The sequence below is a fragment of the Lactuca serriola genome, chromosome 3, assembly GCF_051521515.1.
Source record: "Lactuca serriola cultivar US96UC23 chromosome 3, Lser_US96UC23_V15, whole genome shotgun sequence".
NCBI lineage: Eukaryota > Viridiplantae > Streptophyta > Magnoliopsida > Asterales > Asteraceae > Lactuca > Lactuca serriola.
The window spans coordinates 102,920,395-102,940,619 of record NC_136410.1 but is presented as its reverse complement, the minus strand read 5'-3'; the positions used below and the strand labels follow the sequence as shown (position 1 = coordinate 102,940,619).

The following is a 20,225-nucleotide window of genomic DNA, read 5'->3' as shown; positions in this document are numbered from 1 at the left end:
TTCATTTAAACTTATCTCACAACCCTTCCAGAACTTCTAAGTCCAGAAACTCATATGATTGATGATCTTCATTACATAAATATGCAACATTTTATCAATAACTTCTTTTTTGTCATTTAAATGTTTACATGAACACATCCATATGTACAAAAACAATCTCACTTTGATACCTCCCATCAATGTCTACATTTGATAACGAATGGAAATGTAAAACCAACAGGGACTTGCAGAGAACGTCTATTATCAATTATTTTATAAAAAGCAAAACCACAACATGAACTAAGAAACTGAAGTTGCAAAATGAATAAAAAAATCAGCACATAACAAATACATACATACCATATACAACACATAAACGGAAGTTTATAAAGCATGAAACTTAATGACAGGAAAAGTAAAAAACTTAAAGGAGACTTTATAGAAAGAAAGATCACCCTTACTTGCCACAAATGGTTGAAGACATCAACAAGAAGATCAATCTGACCATAGAATCCACATGTTGTCTGATCATGACTTTCAGTAGATGAACTACTGAAACGTAAGAATTGCAATTGAACTCTATTAGCATTTGAAAAGGGAATTAGGGTTCCAGAGAAGACGACGAAGTGTTAAAAAAAAAAAATTGGACCATTTCTCGATTTGTGTGTGTCATCCTTGCGCAGGGGCCATGCTAATCTTCTCTGTATCGTTCCAATTTTATCGGATGTCCCCAAAGGGACGACTATAGATGAAGAGCTTCGCCATATAGAGGAGTAGCAGGTTATATGGGACGACGCGAGTTCTAAACGAAGTAGTTTACTGTTGATGGTCATATATTCTCAATGTCTTTAAAATTAGGGTTAATGACTTAGGAGGGTAATAAGGTTTCCAGTTTGTCCGTATTTGGTCACTAAGGTTTTTTTTGTGCGTATTAGACCAATATGTTGTTATTACCGTTTAGAAATAGTCCTTTTTACCCGTTAAAACCGGTAAAAGGACTATTTCTAAACGGTAATAAAAACCATATTGGTCTAATACGCACAAAAAAAAAACCTTAGTGACCTAATACGGACAAACTGGAAACCTTATTACCCTCCTAAGTCATTATCCCAACTGAAAAAAGCTACAAGTCCGCTCAAAATAATTCAACGATACCCGTACTAATATTAAAATCAAGAGCAAGACTAAGGGGTGTTTGACTAAACTTATTTATTGCTTATTTTCTGAGCTTATTTTTTATAAGTTTACTTTTTCTAACTTATTTTTCAACTTTTAAGCTTATTTTGACTTACACTAAGAAAATAAGCAAAACTAATGAAAAAAAAAGTTAACAAAAATGAACTTATAAAAAATAAGCCCGAAAAATAAATCATAAATAAGCTCAGCCAAACACCCCTAAGCCAACCCAAAAACACTTCCTAAACCTAAGGTCATCCCCAATGGGGGTTCTATGAAGAGTTATGATGTGACTTTCAATAGAGTAAAAATGCAATGTAGCTTGAGTTTATTGAATACGGAGTTCAATCCCCATTGAACCGTGTAATCTTTTCTTTTTTTTTCAATTTAATATAACAATTTCTAGTGAAAATAATTTTTTTTTTCAACAAACATATTATATATTATTATTATTTTTATTTATCTTTATTTTATTTTATATTTAATAATTTAGTTTATTAAGTTACTTTATATTTTTTTATTCTAAATAATAAAAAAATATATAAATCATAAAAATATTTTAAAAAGATAACATCTTATTTAATGTATTATTTGTAACTTTTAATTTTTAAATTGTAAACTTTAATTAATATTTTATAATTATAATTTTGAATTTCTAATTAATGTAATATTTTAGTTTTATTTATTAATATTATTATTTATAAAAAAAGATAAATTAATGATGTGGCAATCCATAAAGTAGAATTTACTGGATTAAATGGAATGGTTAGTTATTGAACTCGTTCCATAAATTGGAGATGGCCTAAAGAGTAGGATAACCAAACCACGTGCAAAAGTAAAGTTTATCGACATTATTATGCGAACATAACGTTCTTTCCCAAATCATAATAACCTTGAAACTCAATCAGGTGGTGTGTGTTACGATTATTAGCACTTTCTGTTGATTTCTTTGGCGAGATTGATGGAGACGATAGTGTAACTGATTAAGATCACAGAAACAGCAGCAATAATTTTCACAAATCTTCGTAAATGATACGCAGCATTCGGTGACAGAGGTGGGGTGAAACCAAGCTGCGAAAGCTTCTTGTGTGATTCACCATAGTCTTTCAAGAACGCCTCTTCATCCTACACAATCCACGTCCACAATACAAGCTTAATTTTTTTTCTTTTTTCCACATTAATTATTCATAGAATGAAAGATTGAATATATATTATACACCTTTGCATAAAGCTCAACATAGGTACGAAAGTTTGGGTCGTCCAGTAAGGCTTTATCAGTTGGAAGTTTCAGTAATCCATCAGAATCAGAATCAGAATCCGAATCTTCCTTTAGAAGCTCCCTGATTCATTCATTACATGATATTATTATTTATTGTCAATTTATCAAAAAAGGAGAAAATGGATGTGTAATTTTTTACTTACAGGAAATAAGAGTTGTCAAACTTGAAAGGATCTTTGGTCCATGGTTTCTCATCAAATCCTGACCTTTCTGGATGAGCCTTCCCCTGAGAGATGAAACAAATGCAAATCCCATGTATTAATTAAATTTTCATCATATAAAATGGAAATTAATATAATTATGAAATTAAAACTGACCAAAGTGTGGGCCCCTGAAAGTGCGACTATATCCTTATCAGATAGGCCCATTCTGTAGAACACATCCCGGAGATGTTTTGCACCTAAAGATTGTATACATTAAAATTCAGAATCTGAATACTGTGAAGGATAAAATCAACTTTATTATGGACTTACCTTGTTTGGCATCAGGAAGAAGTCCCTCATTAGGTGACTCATTTGAATCCTGTTTCAAAAAAATAAATGGAGATTAAGCAAGTATATATACAGTAGAGAAGTTATAATAATTAATATAAGAAACTGGTTTATTAATTACTAAAATGTTAATTTATTATATTATACCTTCCTTCCAGGTGCAAAGTTAATGGTGGGGCCTCCTGTCACCTCAACTGCAACAACTCCAGCAAGCTGAACAACATATATTTCATCATAATTTTGGGTGAATCTGAAGTTCCTTTGTTACAATTTTATCAAAATACCATAAGTTTAAGAATAGTGTAACCACTAAATTGAAGCTATTAGCATGTAATGAAATTAAGCGGATATTTAAACAATTAATTAATTAATCACCTGATAGAGATCAGCGTATGTAACTCTCGGATGTTTGGCCTTCACTTCCTCTGTTATTACATGAACACAAACTTTATCAGGAACACTAGGTATACAAAAAGACATTGGAAAACAATAGCAAACTCTTCTTTATAGTTAATTTATAGATGGTGTATAATGTTTACAACATAAATGCATAGAAACTTACCACAGAGATCAATAGCAATTTTCAGACCAGTGTTTGCTGCATGCATATACTCTTCCTTGTTCCTGATTGATCCATTTGGGCCTCCTGTCTTTGTTTTAGCATCATAAGTCCCTGCATCATGCCATCTGCATGCATGCCCCCAACAAACTCTATCAGTTATAGATCATGAGGATTACAATGAATACACAAATTCACATTATTTAACAGTTAAAATCAATGCTATATTTACAAACAATCACAAATCATCTCTCGTGAGTTATGTTAGACTACTACGAAGGTCAATGTCAAACCAATTGTCAGGAGTTAATTATAACAGATATAGTAACAATCCAGTTGTACACGTAAAACACTGTAATCAAATCTGCTGAAAATAACATCGCTAATTCTTTTGACCTTTTGTGTGTGAGAGAGAATCACGTCCTAATTATCAACAAATACATTTAATATGCTGTACAAAATCAATACGATGATATATGCTAAAACGTTTAATTATAATCCTTATTTATCATTTCACTTGTAAAGCAATAAAAGAGCGAACTAATTTCCATATCAGAACTGAAAAGCAATGTTGATCTTATGTAAGCGATTCAACTAATATCGATCAATCAATGCTTCACAAATAATACCTATAAGTTCTGAATCAGATAGCTATACAAATCATCGATCTGTAGGAGATATGTAGATTCATAAGACCAAGCAAGGATAAGAAATCACGTACGCTAAGCGAAGCATGATAGGAGCACAGTTTTTGTTGAAGATGAGAGCACGAAGATCTCGACGAGCCTTTTCAATCTCCTTACAATACTCTTCGTCCAATAGAGAACCTGCTGCACCCATTAATGCTTTGATCATTTTATTTCTTCTGCAAAAGAGAAAAAAAACACATCAAATCACTCACTGATTCCATAAGCTATCATAAACCAAATCGAACCTAGCCAACTCTCATCAAACAAAACTAAGTTTTCCAGTTTTTGCATTTCTAAAACTCTAAAAAATCACTTCAAAATGTATGAAATCTAATGTTATTTCACATAAACTAATCGAGGTAATCATTGATTTGATATGAGAGAGAGAGAGAGAGAGAGAGAGAGAGAGAGAGAACCAGAGGAAATGTATCAGAGGGAAGACACGGTAAGGATCAAGTATGAGACGAGGAGAAAGAATAAATGGAGGGAAGCTTATTTGACAAATAGGCAGACGCTTCTTACAGAGTGAATATTTTCAAATACAGAAATGTGTACATATTTCAATACGTAGTGTACAAATCATTTATTCTCGCACTCCTGATTTTAAGATATTCAGCTTTGGAAACAGAATATCTTAATATTTTAGATGGAATTTGTATATACATTATACAGACACAATTTGCAGAACTTGATTGTTTAGTTTATAAATTTTTATATATTATTTATCTAACTATTTATGGGTGTATTTACTGAAAATAAAGGGATCGTTATTTGCTAAAATCTAAATATAAAATAAATTTTAAAAAAAGTGGGACGATTTCATCCATGAGCCTCGGAGAAATTGGTCCCCCTCTATTTTGTCCCCTTGTAAGTTAGGGTTTTTGTTCATGCGTTTTGTTAAGGAGGTAAAGGACCTAAAGGTAGTGAGAGAGAGTTTTTTTTTTTTTTTTTTAATGTCATTGTAAAATTATTTGATTTGATTCAATTATGTAGAAAGTTGAAATAAATAAAGAAATATAGTAAGACATTTTATTTAGTTCTGTTTTTTAAACAAATTACTTATGTAGTATTAGGAATTAAGGATTGAGAATTAATTTCTTAATTTGTCAATGAAATCTTTCACAATTACACAAAAAGTCTATGTTCACATAGTTGCATCCATATAGGAGGCTCTCAGGCTTATTCCGTGATTTTTTTTTTCAATATTGACACTGAGATATTTTTTGTTTTAAATTAGACATTATTTTTATCAATTTTATAATTCTGACTACTTAATTAGTCAATCTGGTTGTCATTGACGTGGTATGTTGAGATGGCACGATTACATGGCATTAGTTGGTGACATTACAATATGGGTGTCAAAACTAAAAAAATAATTAAATTTAATGTCTTTCGTGATAGTTATCCAAAATATATTAATGACTATTGTGTAATTTCCTATTATCATAAAAGTAATGATTGTATGTAATATCTTTACTTGGTGGAATTAGGAAATGTAAATACATATAAGTAATTAATAAAACTAGTTTTATAAAGTGCACCTTCTATTTATTTGCAAAGTAGTATCGTTTTTTATGAGCAGAATATCATATTATATGTTGCCACAGTAGTTTGTCTTGGATGTTGGTTGTCATATAACATGTGTTTATGAAAATTGAAAATTAAGGTGTTTAGTAAGGGCTATAAAGGCATTTCTTTGGAGACTAGTTGGTAATAAACAACGTGTAAATTTGGCAACCAGAAACCTCAAACCTTTGTTAAACATGAGCACGCATTGATGCATGGTGCATACCATGGCTCGTGACCTTGGTGAAAATCTTGTGTCCGGTGCTTGATTCATATCTTTTAAAATCCATAGTTAAACAACAACTTGCATGAAGCACATATGCATACATGTCACCTCAAAGAGTAACCGTGTAAACCTAAAAATATCAATTTCAAAAAAAAAATTGAATAAATCTATAAGAGTAATGATATAATATATACAAAAATAAAGTTCACTCATTACATATATACAAACCTCTTTAATGGTTATTCTTAAATATTAAATTATAATAAATGGTACCAATTCCTAAGATCATTCGTATATAATAATTTTTTTCGTACACAACAATTTATGTTTAATAGAGTTGTACAAGACAACATTTAAAACACAAATTGTTGTGTATTGATAAAAATTATTGTTTACGAATCAGCCTTCTTTTCGAAAACTTGTCCATCAAACTTTTTCCAACCATACAATACTTGAATATGTACTTTGTTACACTGCCTTTTGTCTGTTAAATGCTTAATTACCTTTTATTTTATTTATTATTTTGTAATTAATTTTCATCTAAAAACAATTAATAAAATGGATAATGACTTGAAAGGACAACCAACTATATATTTTGTATATATTTGGTCACTAACTTTTTTTGGTGCACTGTTAACCCTCAAACTTGTATTTTTGTTTAAAACATATCATTATTACCAGCAATAGCAAGTAAACCTGTTTTAAGGGTTTGAGTTCTATTTCTGACAACATTTCAGACGTTCCTTATCTTCCGCGACATCTTCGATCATCTTCAATTTGTTGGGTGTTACACAAAAAAAAAAAAAGCAAACTCTCATTACATTTTTACACAATAAATTCGATTTGTTGACAATTTGAAAAGAATTTATATAATTTGTTTTATAAAATCAACAATAACCCATTGAACTATAAAACCATCTTTTTTTGGAGCAAGTCGTTCTTATGTGAATCTCATTTTTTGAAAACTATTTGGGTGGAAAAGATGCTCATCTTATATAACCTCCTCAAAAATTAACCTTTCATGGTAGGACCGTAGAAAAAAATGTTATAAATTCTTCGCTAGTCATATGAGAGGTCGGGTCGACCCCGAGATTACGAAGACCCTGTGCAAATTAACAAAATATAGGCCTTGATCTAAATTTTTTAGCAAAACAATTATAGCTTTTCATTTTTATTCCAAAATACATAAATTAAAATTTTCATTCAAAAGAATACACAAAGAAATTTGCTTCTACTTAGAAAATCGTAATCCTTCTAAAAAATACAACTCTAATTCAGTTATTTGCTTATTGGTTCTTGATTCTGAAGAATAGAATTGTGATACAATTATTTGCTTCTAATAAAAAAATAAAAATAAAAAAAAGCCAGTTATATTACATTATCAGAAAATAAAAACTATTATTTGCTTCAATATACAAAAGCAGAAATTTGAAAGTTACATTCTGCTTTTCTGAAAATTCAAAAAAATTGTAACATCCCGACTCCCAGGTATAAATTTTAATTGTTTTATATTCATATTGCTAGAGCAACTCGACAAGTTAGAGGCCCCAACTCGTTGAGTAGAGACTGATATTGGCCGCGTGATTTTAGAACCAACTCGACGAGTTGGAGTTGAGTGTGAAACCCTAAATTTTCAAGTTTGTACCCTATTTAAAAGACCTTAAGTCCTTTACCCCGCCTCCATCATCACCTTATCACTCAAAGACAAACCCTAATCGATCTATCTTCCATTTTGAGAGTGTACAAGGCTAAGAGTGTGTGTTTTGGTGCATTACTTGAAGAAACTTGAATAGTAAAGGGCTTGGAACAAGAAGGAGTCTTTAGATCCAGCATCCATTCAGTTGTAGCAGTCATTTGAAGGTAAAAAGTCATTACCTTGACCACTTGTTTGTTAGATCTCTCCATTAGAGAGTTTATGGCCATTTCTAGCTTCTTCTTGAGTCATTATTGGTTTTGAGCATGCTTTAAAGCTAAGACTTCAGATCTGGACACCACTAGGCCCTTTAGGCCTAAGGACTCCAGCTTTATCAAGCTTTGGCCAATCTTCATGCCTTAAACCCCTTTTTGAGCCTTGTTTTGGCAAAGTTAGCCCCTAAATGCCATGCATGGACGTAAAGTTTGCAGCTTTACGTGGTAACTCATCCCTAGATGACTAGATCTAGAGTTTGGGGCCTTAGTCTCGCTTAAAAGCGTATGAATTAGAGAAAGGGATAAAGGAACTCGACGAGTTGGTTAGGGTTTTCCTCGATATTCTAGACACTATACAAACTCGGCGAGTTGGTGAGACAACTCGACAAGTTGACTCGAATTTTCCCGATTTTCTGAGAATAGAAGGAACTTGACGAGTCGCATAGATGCACTCGACGAGTTGAGTCAACATGGACCGTTGATTGAGTGTTGACTTTTGTTGACTTTTTAGGGTTTGGTCAAGTTGTGAACTTTGGTGACCACGGAGGGGTAAAATGGTCTTTCACCCTTCCTGAGATTTAGTAGAGAAGTTAGTTTAACACCTTTGGAGTTGTTAATATAAATTGTTAATTAGAGATGAGTGTGATATATGTAGGCGGAGTCTAGACCGACAGTTGAGTACGATACATTCTTGCTTTACCTACGAGGTGAGTCTTCTCACTATACTTACCTGAGTGGTAATTACTATGCGACCAGAGGGTCTTATTTGTGTTACTGGCCGGAGGGTCTTATGTGCTTATACCGAGATATGTGATATTATGCATTTTGTCTTTGTGATTTATGTTGTATATTATTCTGTGCATTATTGAGATAGGACCAGAGGGTCCAACCCGAGCTGTGAGACCGGAGGGTCTTCACTGAGATACAGGACCAGAGGGTCCAACCAGAATCGTGAGACCAGAGGTTCCTCACTGAGACACATGACCAGAGGGTCCTTATCGAGATATAGCCATGAGAGGCTAACTGTTTGTGTGTGGTATTTTGAGGAACTTACTAAGTTGTGTGCTTATAGTGTTGTATGAAATGTGTTTCAGGTACATCTCAGAATCGCGAGAAGGCGCCAGCATGATTGTACACTAGCTTGTTGATTTATGTTTTGAGGATTCTGGGATATATGACAAACAGTTTTTATGTTGTGTTTTGAAACATTTATAAATTGAGTATGAGAGATGTTAAAATGTGTTTTTTTTGTGGAATTAAAAATGAAAATTTTAGTTGAAAATTTAGAGTGTTACAAAAATAGGAATAAGAAAAAATAAAAGAAACAAAAAACTAATTTACTTCTTATAAATCGAAAATTATCAAAAATAAAAATAAAAAACTAACCTAAAAAGAAAAACATAATTTGGTTTGTTTGTACCTTCAAAAATTAAAAATTGATTTTCTTGTTCCTCTTATTTTCAAAACTAATTTCTCCGTGCCTTCTGGTTTTCGAAACTACTTTGTATGTACCTTCAAAATCAAAAAATCAGAAATCTCTTATATCCTTACTTCAAACCTCAAAGTTGATTTTCGATGAAGAGAAAAAAGATTGTAAGGTTCGCTTTTTCCCCTGAGATTCTAAGCACTCAAAGCTGATTTTCGAGTAGACTATAGAATTGTTGTTTCTGATTTTCGAGAAGAAATAAAAAAGAAATGAGCTTGTTAGAGCAATGGGTATAGGTCTCAACCATGCTCATTCACAATAGTTGCCACATCATCTTCTTCTCTTCATGACTTTAAGAAGGGATGGTATTCTCAGCCTTAACGGTGTTGAGATGAAGCCAAAAAAAAAAAAACACTGGGAAGAAAGAAAGAGAACCAATCACAATTTGTGTTGCATCTCGTCGTCGTTACAACCCAATACGTCATAACGCCCCTTAACGAGATTTGGGGCGGTATGCTCATGTTACGATGCCGTTATTACGGCTCCACGTCGGCAATAACACGATATTTATATACCCACACAATATGCTCTTAAAGATTGTTGCCTCTGAAATTGTTTGAGTGGACATCATTAAGTTCTGCCTCATGAGTAAATCGACAAACAAGAAATCAAAAAGTTTTTTTTTCTTTTCCCGAAGGTTCATATTTTCCCGCTCACTCCTTTTGTGCGCTTGCATTGTACGTGTTGTAGCTGAGAACAATGTAAACCTAATTTGAATTGGGCCAAGAATTGAAGATAGACTAATATATAAGTTATGAAAATTTTAGGCCCTATTATTAAATGGATCCTATTCATGGGCACACTTTGAACTCCCTTGAAGTAACTCTTTTATATAAAAGGTCATGATTTCAAGTCTCGATAGAAACATAGATGGTTATTTAAAAGTGGGTTAGTTAGTTATAAATTCTTGGCTACCCGTTCAATATGGCCCCTAATTTATTGAAGTAATAACTAGGTAATCTTTTATTCAAAATAAATTTATGGTTCTTATGGTAATACAAAATAACCAAATGTGGTCCTTATAAGAACAGTGTGACACGGTTGACTCATGTAGTTTGAAAATGTTGTAAGGTTTGTTTTTTAGCTAACATCGTTAGAAAAAAGAATGGGTAGAGTATTTGTGAGATGATCAATTTATCCATCTTTTATTCTTTTTCTTTACTTTTGTTAAGAAACACACCCTAACCACAGCTATCTTCATCATCTCCAATCTCAAGCTTTACTTCAAAAACAAATTATTAACAGCGAAATCCTCATTTAGATCAAATCGAGAACAAAATAATATTAAAATGACTAAACCCACCACAAAAGCCAGACTTAATGACCATATGGTATAAAAGAAAGAAGTTGGACTTTTTAGTGCACTTTTTGGACATCAATTTCTTTAATTTACTCTTCTACTTCCAATGAACAAAATCAAGTTGAAGTTAATGATTTCATTTACATTGGTATCTCTTGAGTTTTAACCAACTAAAATGATCACCACTTGAAAATAGAACCAAAACATATCTAATCTCAAACTCGTCATAAATTTACACCATTTACAAAAACTAACCCAAACTTTTGCTTTCTCACAAAATTTGCCCTCTAAAAACTACCAATCTTCTATTTCATCATCATCATCACAAATCTCCTCAAAATGATCCAAATCACAGTCATTATTATCAACCATTGATCCACCCAACCACTTACTAACCGGTTTCCACTCAGTTGCAATCACTGAAAGATCCGACAAACTCACACCATTATACCCACCAACACATCTTTCCCCAATCATCTCCTTCTGACATTTCATTACATAAAAATATGTTAAAATAATAATAATAATAATAACAATAATAATAATATCTCTGACAAAAACTCAAAACATTTTACTTAATGTCTGAATCCCAAACCTTGTTGCGCCATTGTGATTGTTCAACTTGCCACATCACCGGACGACGAATGGCATGCCACCTAAGCACTCATAACACAATATTCAATCTTTTTTTTTATTTTATAATTTAAGTAATTATAACAATTATTAATATGTTAAAAGAATACCTTGAAGATAGAGGGTGACGATTTCCAAACATGACCCCACGAACTGCAACTGAAGCAGCAGTTGATTGGATGAGATTCTCAGCTTCATAACTTCTTGATCTTATTCCATTTAATGAAGCCAGAAGTGAGTCAGCATCACTTAGATATGAAGCTACAACCCATGCATCATCTATTCCTTCCTCTTCAACAAAATCTAAAACTGAATCAAACAAATAATAAAAATAAATAAATAAATAATTCCATGACTCATGGTTAAAGGATAAAAAAAAGTATAAAAAAGATACCATTTTCGTGTAGGAAATCAGCAATAGGTCTTGCTTGTCCGTGTGCTTGACCAAGGACCTTCTCTGGTACATCCATTTTCATGGGCAATCTTGTAAATTCCTCCTTTAAAGAGTCTAGAACAGAAGAAAGAAGGTTAAGAAGATGTACACCAGAAGGAAGGGCAATAAAGTAATTTCCATACCAGATGTAGTAGCTTTCTCTGTTTCTCTTTTGTTGTGGAGGAATTTCCCGAGGGCGTGGAACAGGGAGAGAGTTTCATCTCTGCCACATGATAAAGAGTACCCATCATCTAAACAATTGGAATTGACGAAAATACCCTTGGAATTTGATTTCAGATTGAAGTACTGTAAAGATGTGATTGCGTTTCTGATATCACCTCCACTTGCTTTAGCTATAGCATCAATCTGTTCAGCTTTTGTTTTAAGTTTTTCTTCCCTACAAATTCTTGAAAGCATTTTTGTGATGGAGTTTGCTGTGATTGGATTGAAAGCAACTTTAAAAGCTCCTGCATTTTGAAGAGAAGTCTGAAGTTCTTCCCAGCATCTTGAGGTGTAATCAGCTGTGTCTGATCTACCATAGTCTGTGATTAATATAATTGTTGGAACACAAACATATTGGACAAGAAGATGGAGACAACATTGTAGTCTACCATAAGAAATCTTTCCATTTGTAACTGGAAGATCATCGATCAAGATAAGAAAGGGTTTCTTTTGTGGTTCTTTAGTCAATGAAGAAGAAATTAATCCGTATTTTCTTATTTTCTCAACAAAATTCTCAAATTCATCTAACTTTGACATGTAACGCAACCCTGCATTGGTTGTGTGGATGTGTTCTTGCCAGATTGTGGGAGTAGGTGTGTTCCATTCGTATACTGTGACTCCAAGATGGGAGGCAATTGCTTCAACAGTTGCAGATTTTCCAACTCCAGGAAGTCCAGTTATGACAAGAACATGATTGTAATGATTGTTGTTTTTGGTTTTGATTCTTTCTTCAAGCCAGATTTTAATCTCTTCAACTTTCTTTTTGTGAACAGATAAGTCTAGCAAAGAGCGAGGCTTATACTTGTCTACCCATAGTTCTTTGTTGTCTCGTTTATGACCTGAATCAGGATACGTAATCATGTCAGATATGGAAGGAGAAGGAGAAGGAGAAAAATACAAACATTCAGTTTCATTTTGTAAGTGCAATAGCAGAAATGAGAAAACGAGTATAGCATACCAGCAGATACCTTGAACCCAGTAAAACCTTCACCAAAATCCTCACAGAACTCTTTCATCTGCAACAAGGAATTTCAGATTTATCATGCTGCTTAATGAAAAAGAAGACTAAAGTCAAATGTAACAGAAATCGAATCGTATCAAAGCTATATTCTAGGTCTGGAATCAGCGATAGAACATAGAGGAATCCCTTACACGCATCAAATAATCTATCGTCATTTGATGCAGCTTGAGCAAATAACAAAATTACATACTCAAATGAAAGCACACACGCATACAACAAATTGCACGCAAAACACGAACAAAACTCTCAAATCAATACCTCGTCAAATGGATTAGAACTTTTGCCTGGATGTGAACGAGAACTGGAAATTCGAGCTTTCTTTGGAATTGGACCCTTGGTGTTAGTTCGAGGAACAGAAGCTGCTCCCGATTTCGGCTTCTTGAAATACTTCAAAATCGACTTTGATGCAAAATCATTATCATTACAGTCACCATCGTCCTCCGATGATGATAAAACAATGGTTTCCCTCTTTCCCATTTGCTAGAACCAAATAACTGAAAAGAGTAACTACTTCTCAATTAACCCTTATATCAAATACGATGGGCGACTAAGCTTCAAATTTTTCTGTTTTGGCGTCGAAACAGTTGTCGATAAAACCCTAACGACTGCAAAAAGAACACTGAGAAACCCCCATTTGTTGTGTGCCCTGTTCTGGAATTGACGCGGGAGATTTTAGGCGTAGCTGAGAAGCTTATTCAAGGGTCAAATTTGTAATTAACCACTACCCTTTTAAAATCTTGAAAACATGAACCTAAGTTAGGGTTGGCAAACCGTGCTATCGTTTCATGTTTTTGTCTAACACGAAAACGACATGACACGATGTCGTGTTTTTTTTAACTAACACGAAAACGAACGAATTAAAAAACGACAAACAAGACACGACACGAAAAATATATCATATACTAAAAACTAGTTTATTTAATGAATCATTTATCAAATATAACACGAAAAACACGATAAAAAACAGCTAAATCGTGTCAATTTTGTGTCGAATTTTGAACATGAACACGACACGACACGACACGATATCGTGTTTTTTACAGTTAACACGAACACGACACAAACACGAATTCAAATTTCAGTTGCGTCCCAATTTCGTTTTGTGTCGTGTCATAAATTGTCACCCCTAAACTAAGGTTGTTAAAATCTCAATTTTGATATTAAGATCTTACGATTTTTGGATTGTATAAGTGAAACAATTCCTATCACTCTATGATCTCGATCACCTTTTGAGTATCAAAATTTCATTTATTCAACTTGATATTGTGTATCATAAGTTGCAAGAAGTCTTGTAGAAAATCATTATTTCATCCATTCGTTTTGAATTAGGCAAAAGATACTCATAATAATCCTTTTAATATCTTATGTCCTTAGTTGTATACATCAAAATTATCTTTTTGTCTAATTAAGTTGTTTTCTTCTTAATTTTCAAGGTTTGTAGCAACAAAAAGTATAGTTCGTGCTTAAAAAGTTAAAGTTGATTGAACTATCGACCTATTAATCAACATCAAGTTATAATATATATTGCACTTTCACACTCACTATCTTGCGAGCAAATTAGAATATGAATTCATTTTAATAGGATATTTCGATCGTGATTCGATCTTACAATCACGATATTATAAAACATAAAATGATTTTAAGTAGGATCTCAATTTTGACAGCTTTACATGAAACCAATATTCTTCTAGCCATCTTGAATAGGTTGAACTATCTATATCATATGTTGTACTTTTCATTTGAGTACTAACTTTATCATCTAAAATTTGTTTCGTGGATCAAACCCGATATATTTTTAATTGATATTATATGCGATTGATGCTAGCTAGGGTTAAATCCGTCTTCATCCTAGCCAAATTCATTTTGGGATTTCATACCACTTCCTTGTATCATCACATTCATGCTCTTGTTTTTGTAAAGTGAACGTATATTGTAAACCGTCAAAGTTTAGTTCATATATACTTCAAAGTTTGGTAAATCTTCATTTACTTTATATAATGAAATAGCAATCCTTGATTGAGTTTTACAAATTCAAAATATGAGTTTGGTTGATGATTAATAAGCTAAATCAATAATATATTCCAACTCCTAATGTTCAAGACTATCAATTTCAACATACAAGTATTTAAAACTCTATTAAAGCTTAAGAATCCAAAGTTGACTTCATTGAAGGTTTTAACTTTTGATTTGAACTTTGCATGAGTAATCTTACGTCTAAAATCAAATTCCACTATATCTAATGTTGATTTCACAAAGCTATGGTTTTCAAGGCCACATTTGAAGCTTCTTGAACTTATATTCAAGTATAAGAATGGAATTACACTATTATATTTGCAATCTATGCATGGATTCATCATCAAAACTACAATCTAAAAGCAAGTCTCAATGTTAGAAGTCAAAAGGAGAAAGATAAGTGAATATTAGCTACCTTCCACAAGTTCATTTGATTATTTAAGCTTCTAACCTTCAACTGACTTCAAATAACTACTAGTTGTTTCTATAACGTCAAAAATCAATTTGTCTTTTTTTTCCCTATTTATAGGTCAAAATAAAGAGGAAATTGGGGAACTGGGGATTTCAGTTCAAATGTTTGCGTATTGACTAGAATAACCCTTATACTTTTCAAGTTTTCAGCTCCCCAACTAACTCACAACTCCCACACAAGTTTGAAATTTTTTAAAATAACCCTAATAAGTTGGTGTCTTAGCAATTAAGTTCCAAGATATAACTAACCATATCAAACCTAAGTTTCCATATTTTGCAAGATTGGTCCATCAATCTTCAAAATTTTTGTTTAACCCAAATTAACTTTCCAAATAACCTTTTCTTACGTCTTGCTTACTAACTCAACGTTAAATGATAAAATTTATTGCAATTATGTTCATATCTTAATGAAATGAATTTGTGGAAATATCATTCTTTAATTTTAAATCTTACAGGTTTTTGACTTCAACTTTGCCTAAACAACAATAACTATACAATTTTAAACCTTTTATATTAATTAACTTTGAAGTTTTTAAAATCTTTATTTTTTTATTTTACTAATTTCTTTATTATTTGTTAATTTAAAATAAAATCATTCAAAATAATTTCACTAAAAGGGTACATACTATTGTCTTAAAAATATCGGCGTTACACAATCTAATTACAACATCACAGAAATTAAGGTTATCGAAACAAGAAAAGAAAAACTTAGGGACATTCACTCGGCACTTAGGCTATAGGGAGTGGGCGCGGTTTGGAGCCGCATTTTTGCCACCCGGACCGCAAACACCGCCCCTGGGTGCGGTTTCCTACAGGTTTGGCCGCAGTGTGGCTAGAAAGGACCGCATATTTTGATTGGCTGCTACATCATTGAGCATTCAACGGTCCTTGCGTTTGAATTGATTTTATTTGATTTTTTTTTACTTTACTCTCTCTATATATATATACTTACAATTTTTTACATAACCTTCAACCAAAATCCTTACAATTTTACCCTCTTTTCCTCCAATTTTTTTGAAAATGTCTTCTTCCAAAATGCCCAGCAAAGAAAAAACACTTGTTAGAAACACCACAATCTCATTTGATCAACCGATTTTTTTCACCTCCGTACTACCACTATGGCGGTACGCTTCCGTATTTTCCACAACGACCAACACAACCACTACCACAAACATAACCACTACCAAAAACACTACCACAACCCGACATAGATTTTAATCAATTTGATTTTTTTGTCTTAACCCGAGTTTGTTCAACAAACACAAACACAACCACAAACGGTCGTTTCTAATTCCAACGAATTCTCTTCTTCTTATTCACGGCCAAAACACCTCACACCACCCTCATTCTCTCAAAAATCTTTCAAGAAAACTCTCTCAAAACACTCAAGAGCATCCTCCTTCCTTCCATCTAAATTTTCGAGATCTCTAGGTGTTTCAAGAAGATCTTCATTAAAGACCATCAATCTTGGGTAAGTCTTTCTTAGATCCATGGATTAACTTCTTGATCTCTTCAAAAATCTCCTCTTACACCCATATTTTTGTGGATTGTGTTCTTAGAACCATCTAAGTTCAAGATCTACTCAAGAAAGCTTGCTAGGATCAAAAATCTTCTTCCACTTCTTCATCAAACCCGATCCATCACCCCAAGGTGAGTTCATACCTCTTGTTTTCGGTTTTCATATGCTTTTGGGGGAGAGTACAAGTTGTTTTGTGTAGATCTAAGTGTATATGCATGACTATGTGTGTTTTCCATGAATTATTTAGTGATTATGTGTTGATTACTTTATTAATCTAAAAATATGTTAAGAACTTGAAGTTTATCACTTGGATCTTCATAAGAACCTTGAGAAAAGTATGTTTTATCACATATATTACATATAAACTTGTAGATATGGGAATTATACACTTAAAATAGCAAAAATGAGTGTTGTGCTTAAAGATCTATAACTTATACTCAAAAATCAGCTTTTGACAGAAAAGTTTTAGATCTGGGAATTTGACCATCTTAATGGAAATATTTTTCAAAACTGTTTTACATGGATAAAGTTCAGATTTATACCTTTAAAATGACTACTCTCATGTTTTCATACGATTTTTCTACAATTTTTGGCGAATTTTACAAAACTGCCTATCAAATTTGAAATAATTTCAGACCAGCCTATGAAGGTGAGCAATTTCACACTTGTTACAAGCCATTAAAAATTATGAGAAAAATTGTGAACAAAGTAGACAAAATTTCCAAACTTTCAGTATTTACGGATCCAAATTTCGACTTACGATGAATTTTCTACGAATTTTCCAACAACTGGGTCAGAAAAGCCCAAAACCAGAAAAATGTGTGTTTTCACAAAAATCAAGCCAAAAATGATTTTTTTGAGAAAAATGGGTTTAAAATGTTATTTTTACCACAAACTAGTCATCAACACAAGTTTTGAACAAAATGGAAACTAAAGTGTTATTCTTACAAAAATTGCGCCTTAATTGTAAATTTTTGGCTTATTGGGCCAAGAACGTCATTTTTACAAAAAGTGGGCTTTTATGCTATTTTAGTGAATACTTGAACCAAAACCAACGATAAATTAACAAACGGATTAATTTGATCATTTTCTAGGTTATTGGGCCTTAGCGGCCCATTTTTATGTGTGATAGGTTCTGTATACTATCTATATGTTTATTGGGCCTCATTGACCCATTAACATGTGCGACGGACCTTGGATACTATTTGTGTGCTATTTGGGCCTGTAAATACCTTACATGTGAAATGGGCCTTAGTTGTCCTTTCATATATATATTTTGGGCCCATGTTATATAATTTCATTCCAATTTGAGTCTTTAAATGATTTACATGTTTAGCGATGCCTTAGCGTTTCACTTACATGGTTCATTGGGCCTGGAATGAGATTATACATTTCTTCGCGTAAATTCGATTAAGGATCTAGTGGGTTTTGTCGGTTGGCACCTATTAAGTGTACGATCGTAGCCTGTAGTTATAACCAAAGTCTCTTGGAGGGAGAGTGGGGATTTGTGTATAGATCTGTATGGGGACGACACCCCACATCTGAGTTGTTCGCTATAGTTAGACTAACTCGGTCTAGGGTGACGAAAACCTTATAATCAAAAATCAAAACCGGCGTCCAACAACGCCAAGACAGGAGAAATTGTCATTATTTAGTATGGTTATGACGGCTCACTTAGAGGAATTAATGTTATGAAGTTTACAAAAGATCATTCTCTTTTCTCTTGGATTACTCGGAAACATTCTCGTACCGGTACTCAACCTCGGGGGTTGGTATGGCGTCTTTCTCTTTTACAGGCAACATCGGGCTGTCTGGGAACATTCTTTTTACATGCTCATTACATTCCTTATACATTCTCTTTACCCCTTTTAGTCAAATAAACAAAAACATACATGCATTAATACAAGATCTGACACAAACATACTAAACAGTTTGCAGAAAATATCGGATTTTCTGGTGGTTTCAAAGTTATACAAATCATTTTCACAAACATGCTTATGAACTCACCAACATTATATATGTTGACGTTTTCAAAATAACTTGTATTCTCAGGAAACCGTTGAAGCAGGATGAACGAAACAAACTAATGGATATTGTGTTATATTTTGTTTCATCATGCTCTTACTATTTTGGCATGTAATATTCAAATACAATACTTGATGTAAACAATGAATATTGTTATATTACATGTGTGATGATGATGATGTTATTTTTCAAGTATATTCATTGTAATGATATTTCAAGATGAAGTCACGCACAAGCCCCCGGACGTTTCCGCCGTCTGGTTCGGGGGTGTGACAGAATGAACCGTGGAGAATACCGTTCAAAATATCAAGTGTAGTCGAAATGGAGGAAGATGAACAAGGAAATCATGTTGTTTAATGATTTGTATACCAACATGAAACATCAATGGAAAAGTGGAGAAAGCGATGAAGTGATTTTGAGGAAAGCACTGAAAGTGTATAAAAAAAAAACTTGAAGGCTTTCAAGTTTCTTGAAATTTGGAATTTTGTGAAAGATAACAAGAAATGACAAAACATCAAAACATCAAACGAGTATATCAATAGTGGTTCAAAACGCAGCAGAATATCTGAGTCCGACCACACTACATCAGATGCTTGTGTTCAATTTGATCTGAACGAAGATGAACCTGTTCCAATTTCACTGCCTTCCCGACCGATGGGAAGAGACAAAGCAAAAAGCAAAGGCAAAGACAAAGCGTCGGATTCAGACGAGTTGAAAGAAATGGGAGCCGATATGAAGGGTATAAAAGATAGAATGGACAAGATTTTGCAAATTGTTTTCGAAAGAGAGCTTCGGAAACAAAGGGACAGCAACATGAGAGTACTATTGATGGACACGTCGAATATGAACGGGGACGAGCTTCAAGTTATTTTGGCGATGAAAGATGAAGTGAAAAAAACGTTACGCAAATCGTGGCTAACTTTTAGTTTTCCTTTTCAAGTTTTTAATCGTGTGGTGTGATTTTCTTTTAAGTTGTAGGCTTTATGTTTCTAATTTGTTTTTCTAAAATTTTAGGTTTTTTTTAAGTTAAGCAATGTATGACATTTTTATTTTTAATTAATGAAATATTGTCATTTAAAAAAAAAAAACTTTATCCATTAAAAAAATAATAAAATAAACTCAAGTAATGCAATGTAATTTTTTTAAATGAAGTTTTATTTGATTAAACTATTAAAAAAGAACCAAAAAAACAAAACAAAACAAAAAATGTGGCACCACTCCTTGGGTGT

The 20,225-nt window shown here is 32.8% G+C and overlaps 2 protein-coding genes and 1 non-coding gene across 5 annotated transcripts; all 3 read right to left on the bottom strand.

The window, feature by feature from the left end:
- Positions 1 to 616: 616 nt before the first annotated feature.
- Positions 617 to 719, bottom strand: LOC145096562 (U6 spliceosomal RNA). The gene has a single exon (XR_013703937.1). It is a non-coding gene; the product is annotated as a U6 spliceosomal RNA (small nuclear RNA).
- Positions 720 to 1,866: 1,147 nt separating this feature from the next.
- On the bottom strand, positions 1,867 to 4,634 carry LOC145092976 (L-ascorbate peroxidase 3-like). 3 transcript variants are annotated; one of them, XM_079030988.1, is made up of 10 exons: positions 4,590 to 4,634; positions 4,206 to 4,349; positions 3,488 to 3,612; positions 3,301 to 3,350; positions 3,073 to 3,138; positions 2,908 to 2,956; positions 2,752 to 2,834; positions 2,578 to 2,660; positions 2,375 to 2,495; positions 1,867 to 2,280 (listed from the first exon to the last, which is right to left on the bottom strand). In XM_079030988.1, the coding sequence occupies exons 2-10, from the start codon at positions 4,337 to 4,339 to the stop codon at positions 2,083 to 2,085; spliced, it is 909 nt and encodes a 302-aa protein (XP_078887114.1). In that variant the 5' UTR covers positions 4,340 to 4,349; positions 4,590 to 4,634; the 3' UTR covers positions 1,867 to 2,082. The 3 variants fall into 3 exon arrangements, with proteins under 3 accessions (XP_078887114.1, XP_078887115.1, XP_078887113.1); XM_079030989.1 differs by lacking the exon at positions 4,590 to 4,634 and adding an exon at positions 4,419 to 4,518; XM_079030987.1 differs by lacking the exon at positions 4,590 to 4,634 and having other exon boundaries at positions 4,206 to 4,514.
- Positions 4,635 to 10,760: 6,126 nt separating this feature from the next.
- On the bottom strand, positions 10,761 to 13,626 carry ATRAD17 (RADIATION SENSITIVE 17). The gene is made up of 7 exons (XM_079030986.1): positions 13,227 to 13,626; positions 12,906 to 12,963; positions 11,869 to 12,786; positions 11,687 to 11,800; positions 11,403 to 11,601; positions 11,255 to 11,315; positions 10,761 to 11,142 (listed from the first exon to the last, which is right to left on the bottom strand). The coding sequence occupies exons 1-7, from the start codon at positions 13,443 to 13,445 to the stop codon at positions 10,954 to 10,956; spliced, it is 1,758 nt and encodes a 585-aa protein (XP_078887112.1). The 5' UTR covers positions 13,446 to 13,626; the 3' UTR covers positions 10,761 to 10,953.
- Between the last annotated feature and the right edge of the window lie 6,599 nt (positions 13,627 to 20,225).

Bases quoted from the DNA above. Each gene is read 5' to 3' on its own strand.
- LOC145092976 (XM_079030988.1), bottom strand. From the start codon at position 4,339: ATGATCAAAGCATTAATGGGTGCAGCAGGTTCTCTATTGGACGAAGAG. The intron at 3,351-3,487 runs GTAAGTTTCTAT...ATGTAATAACAG, and splicing joins AATTGCTATTGATCTCTGTG to AGGAAGTGAAGGCCAAACAT. The intron at 3,139-3,300 runs GTGATTAATTAA...TATGTTGTTCAG, and splicing joins CATACGCTGATCTCTATCAG to CTTGCTGGAGTTGTTGCAGT.
- ATRAD17 (XM_079030986.1), bottom strand. From the start codon at position 13,445: ATGGGAAAGAGGGAAACCATTGTTTTATCATCATCGGAGGACGATGGT. The intron at 11,316-11,402 runs GTATTCTTTTAA...ATGAGTGCTTAG, and splicing joins CGTCACCCTCTATCTTCAAG to GTGGCATGCCATTCGTCGTC. The intron at 11,143-11,254 runs GTTTGGGATTCA...ATGAAATGTCAG, and splicing joins AATCACAATGGCGCAACAAG to AAGGAGATGATTGGGGAAAG.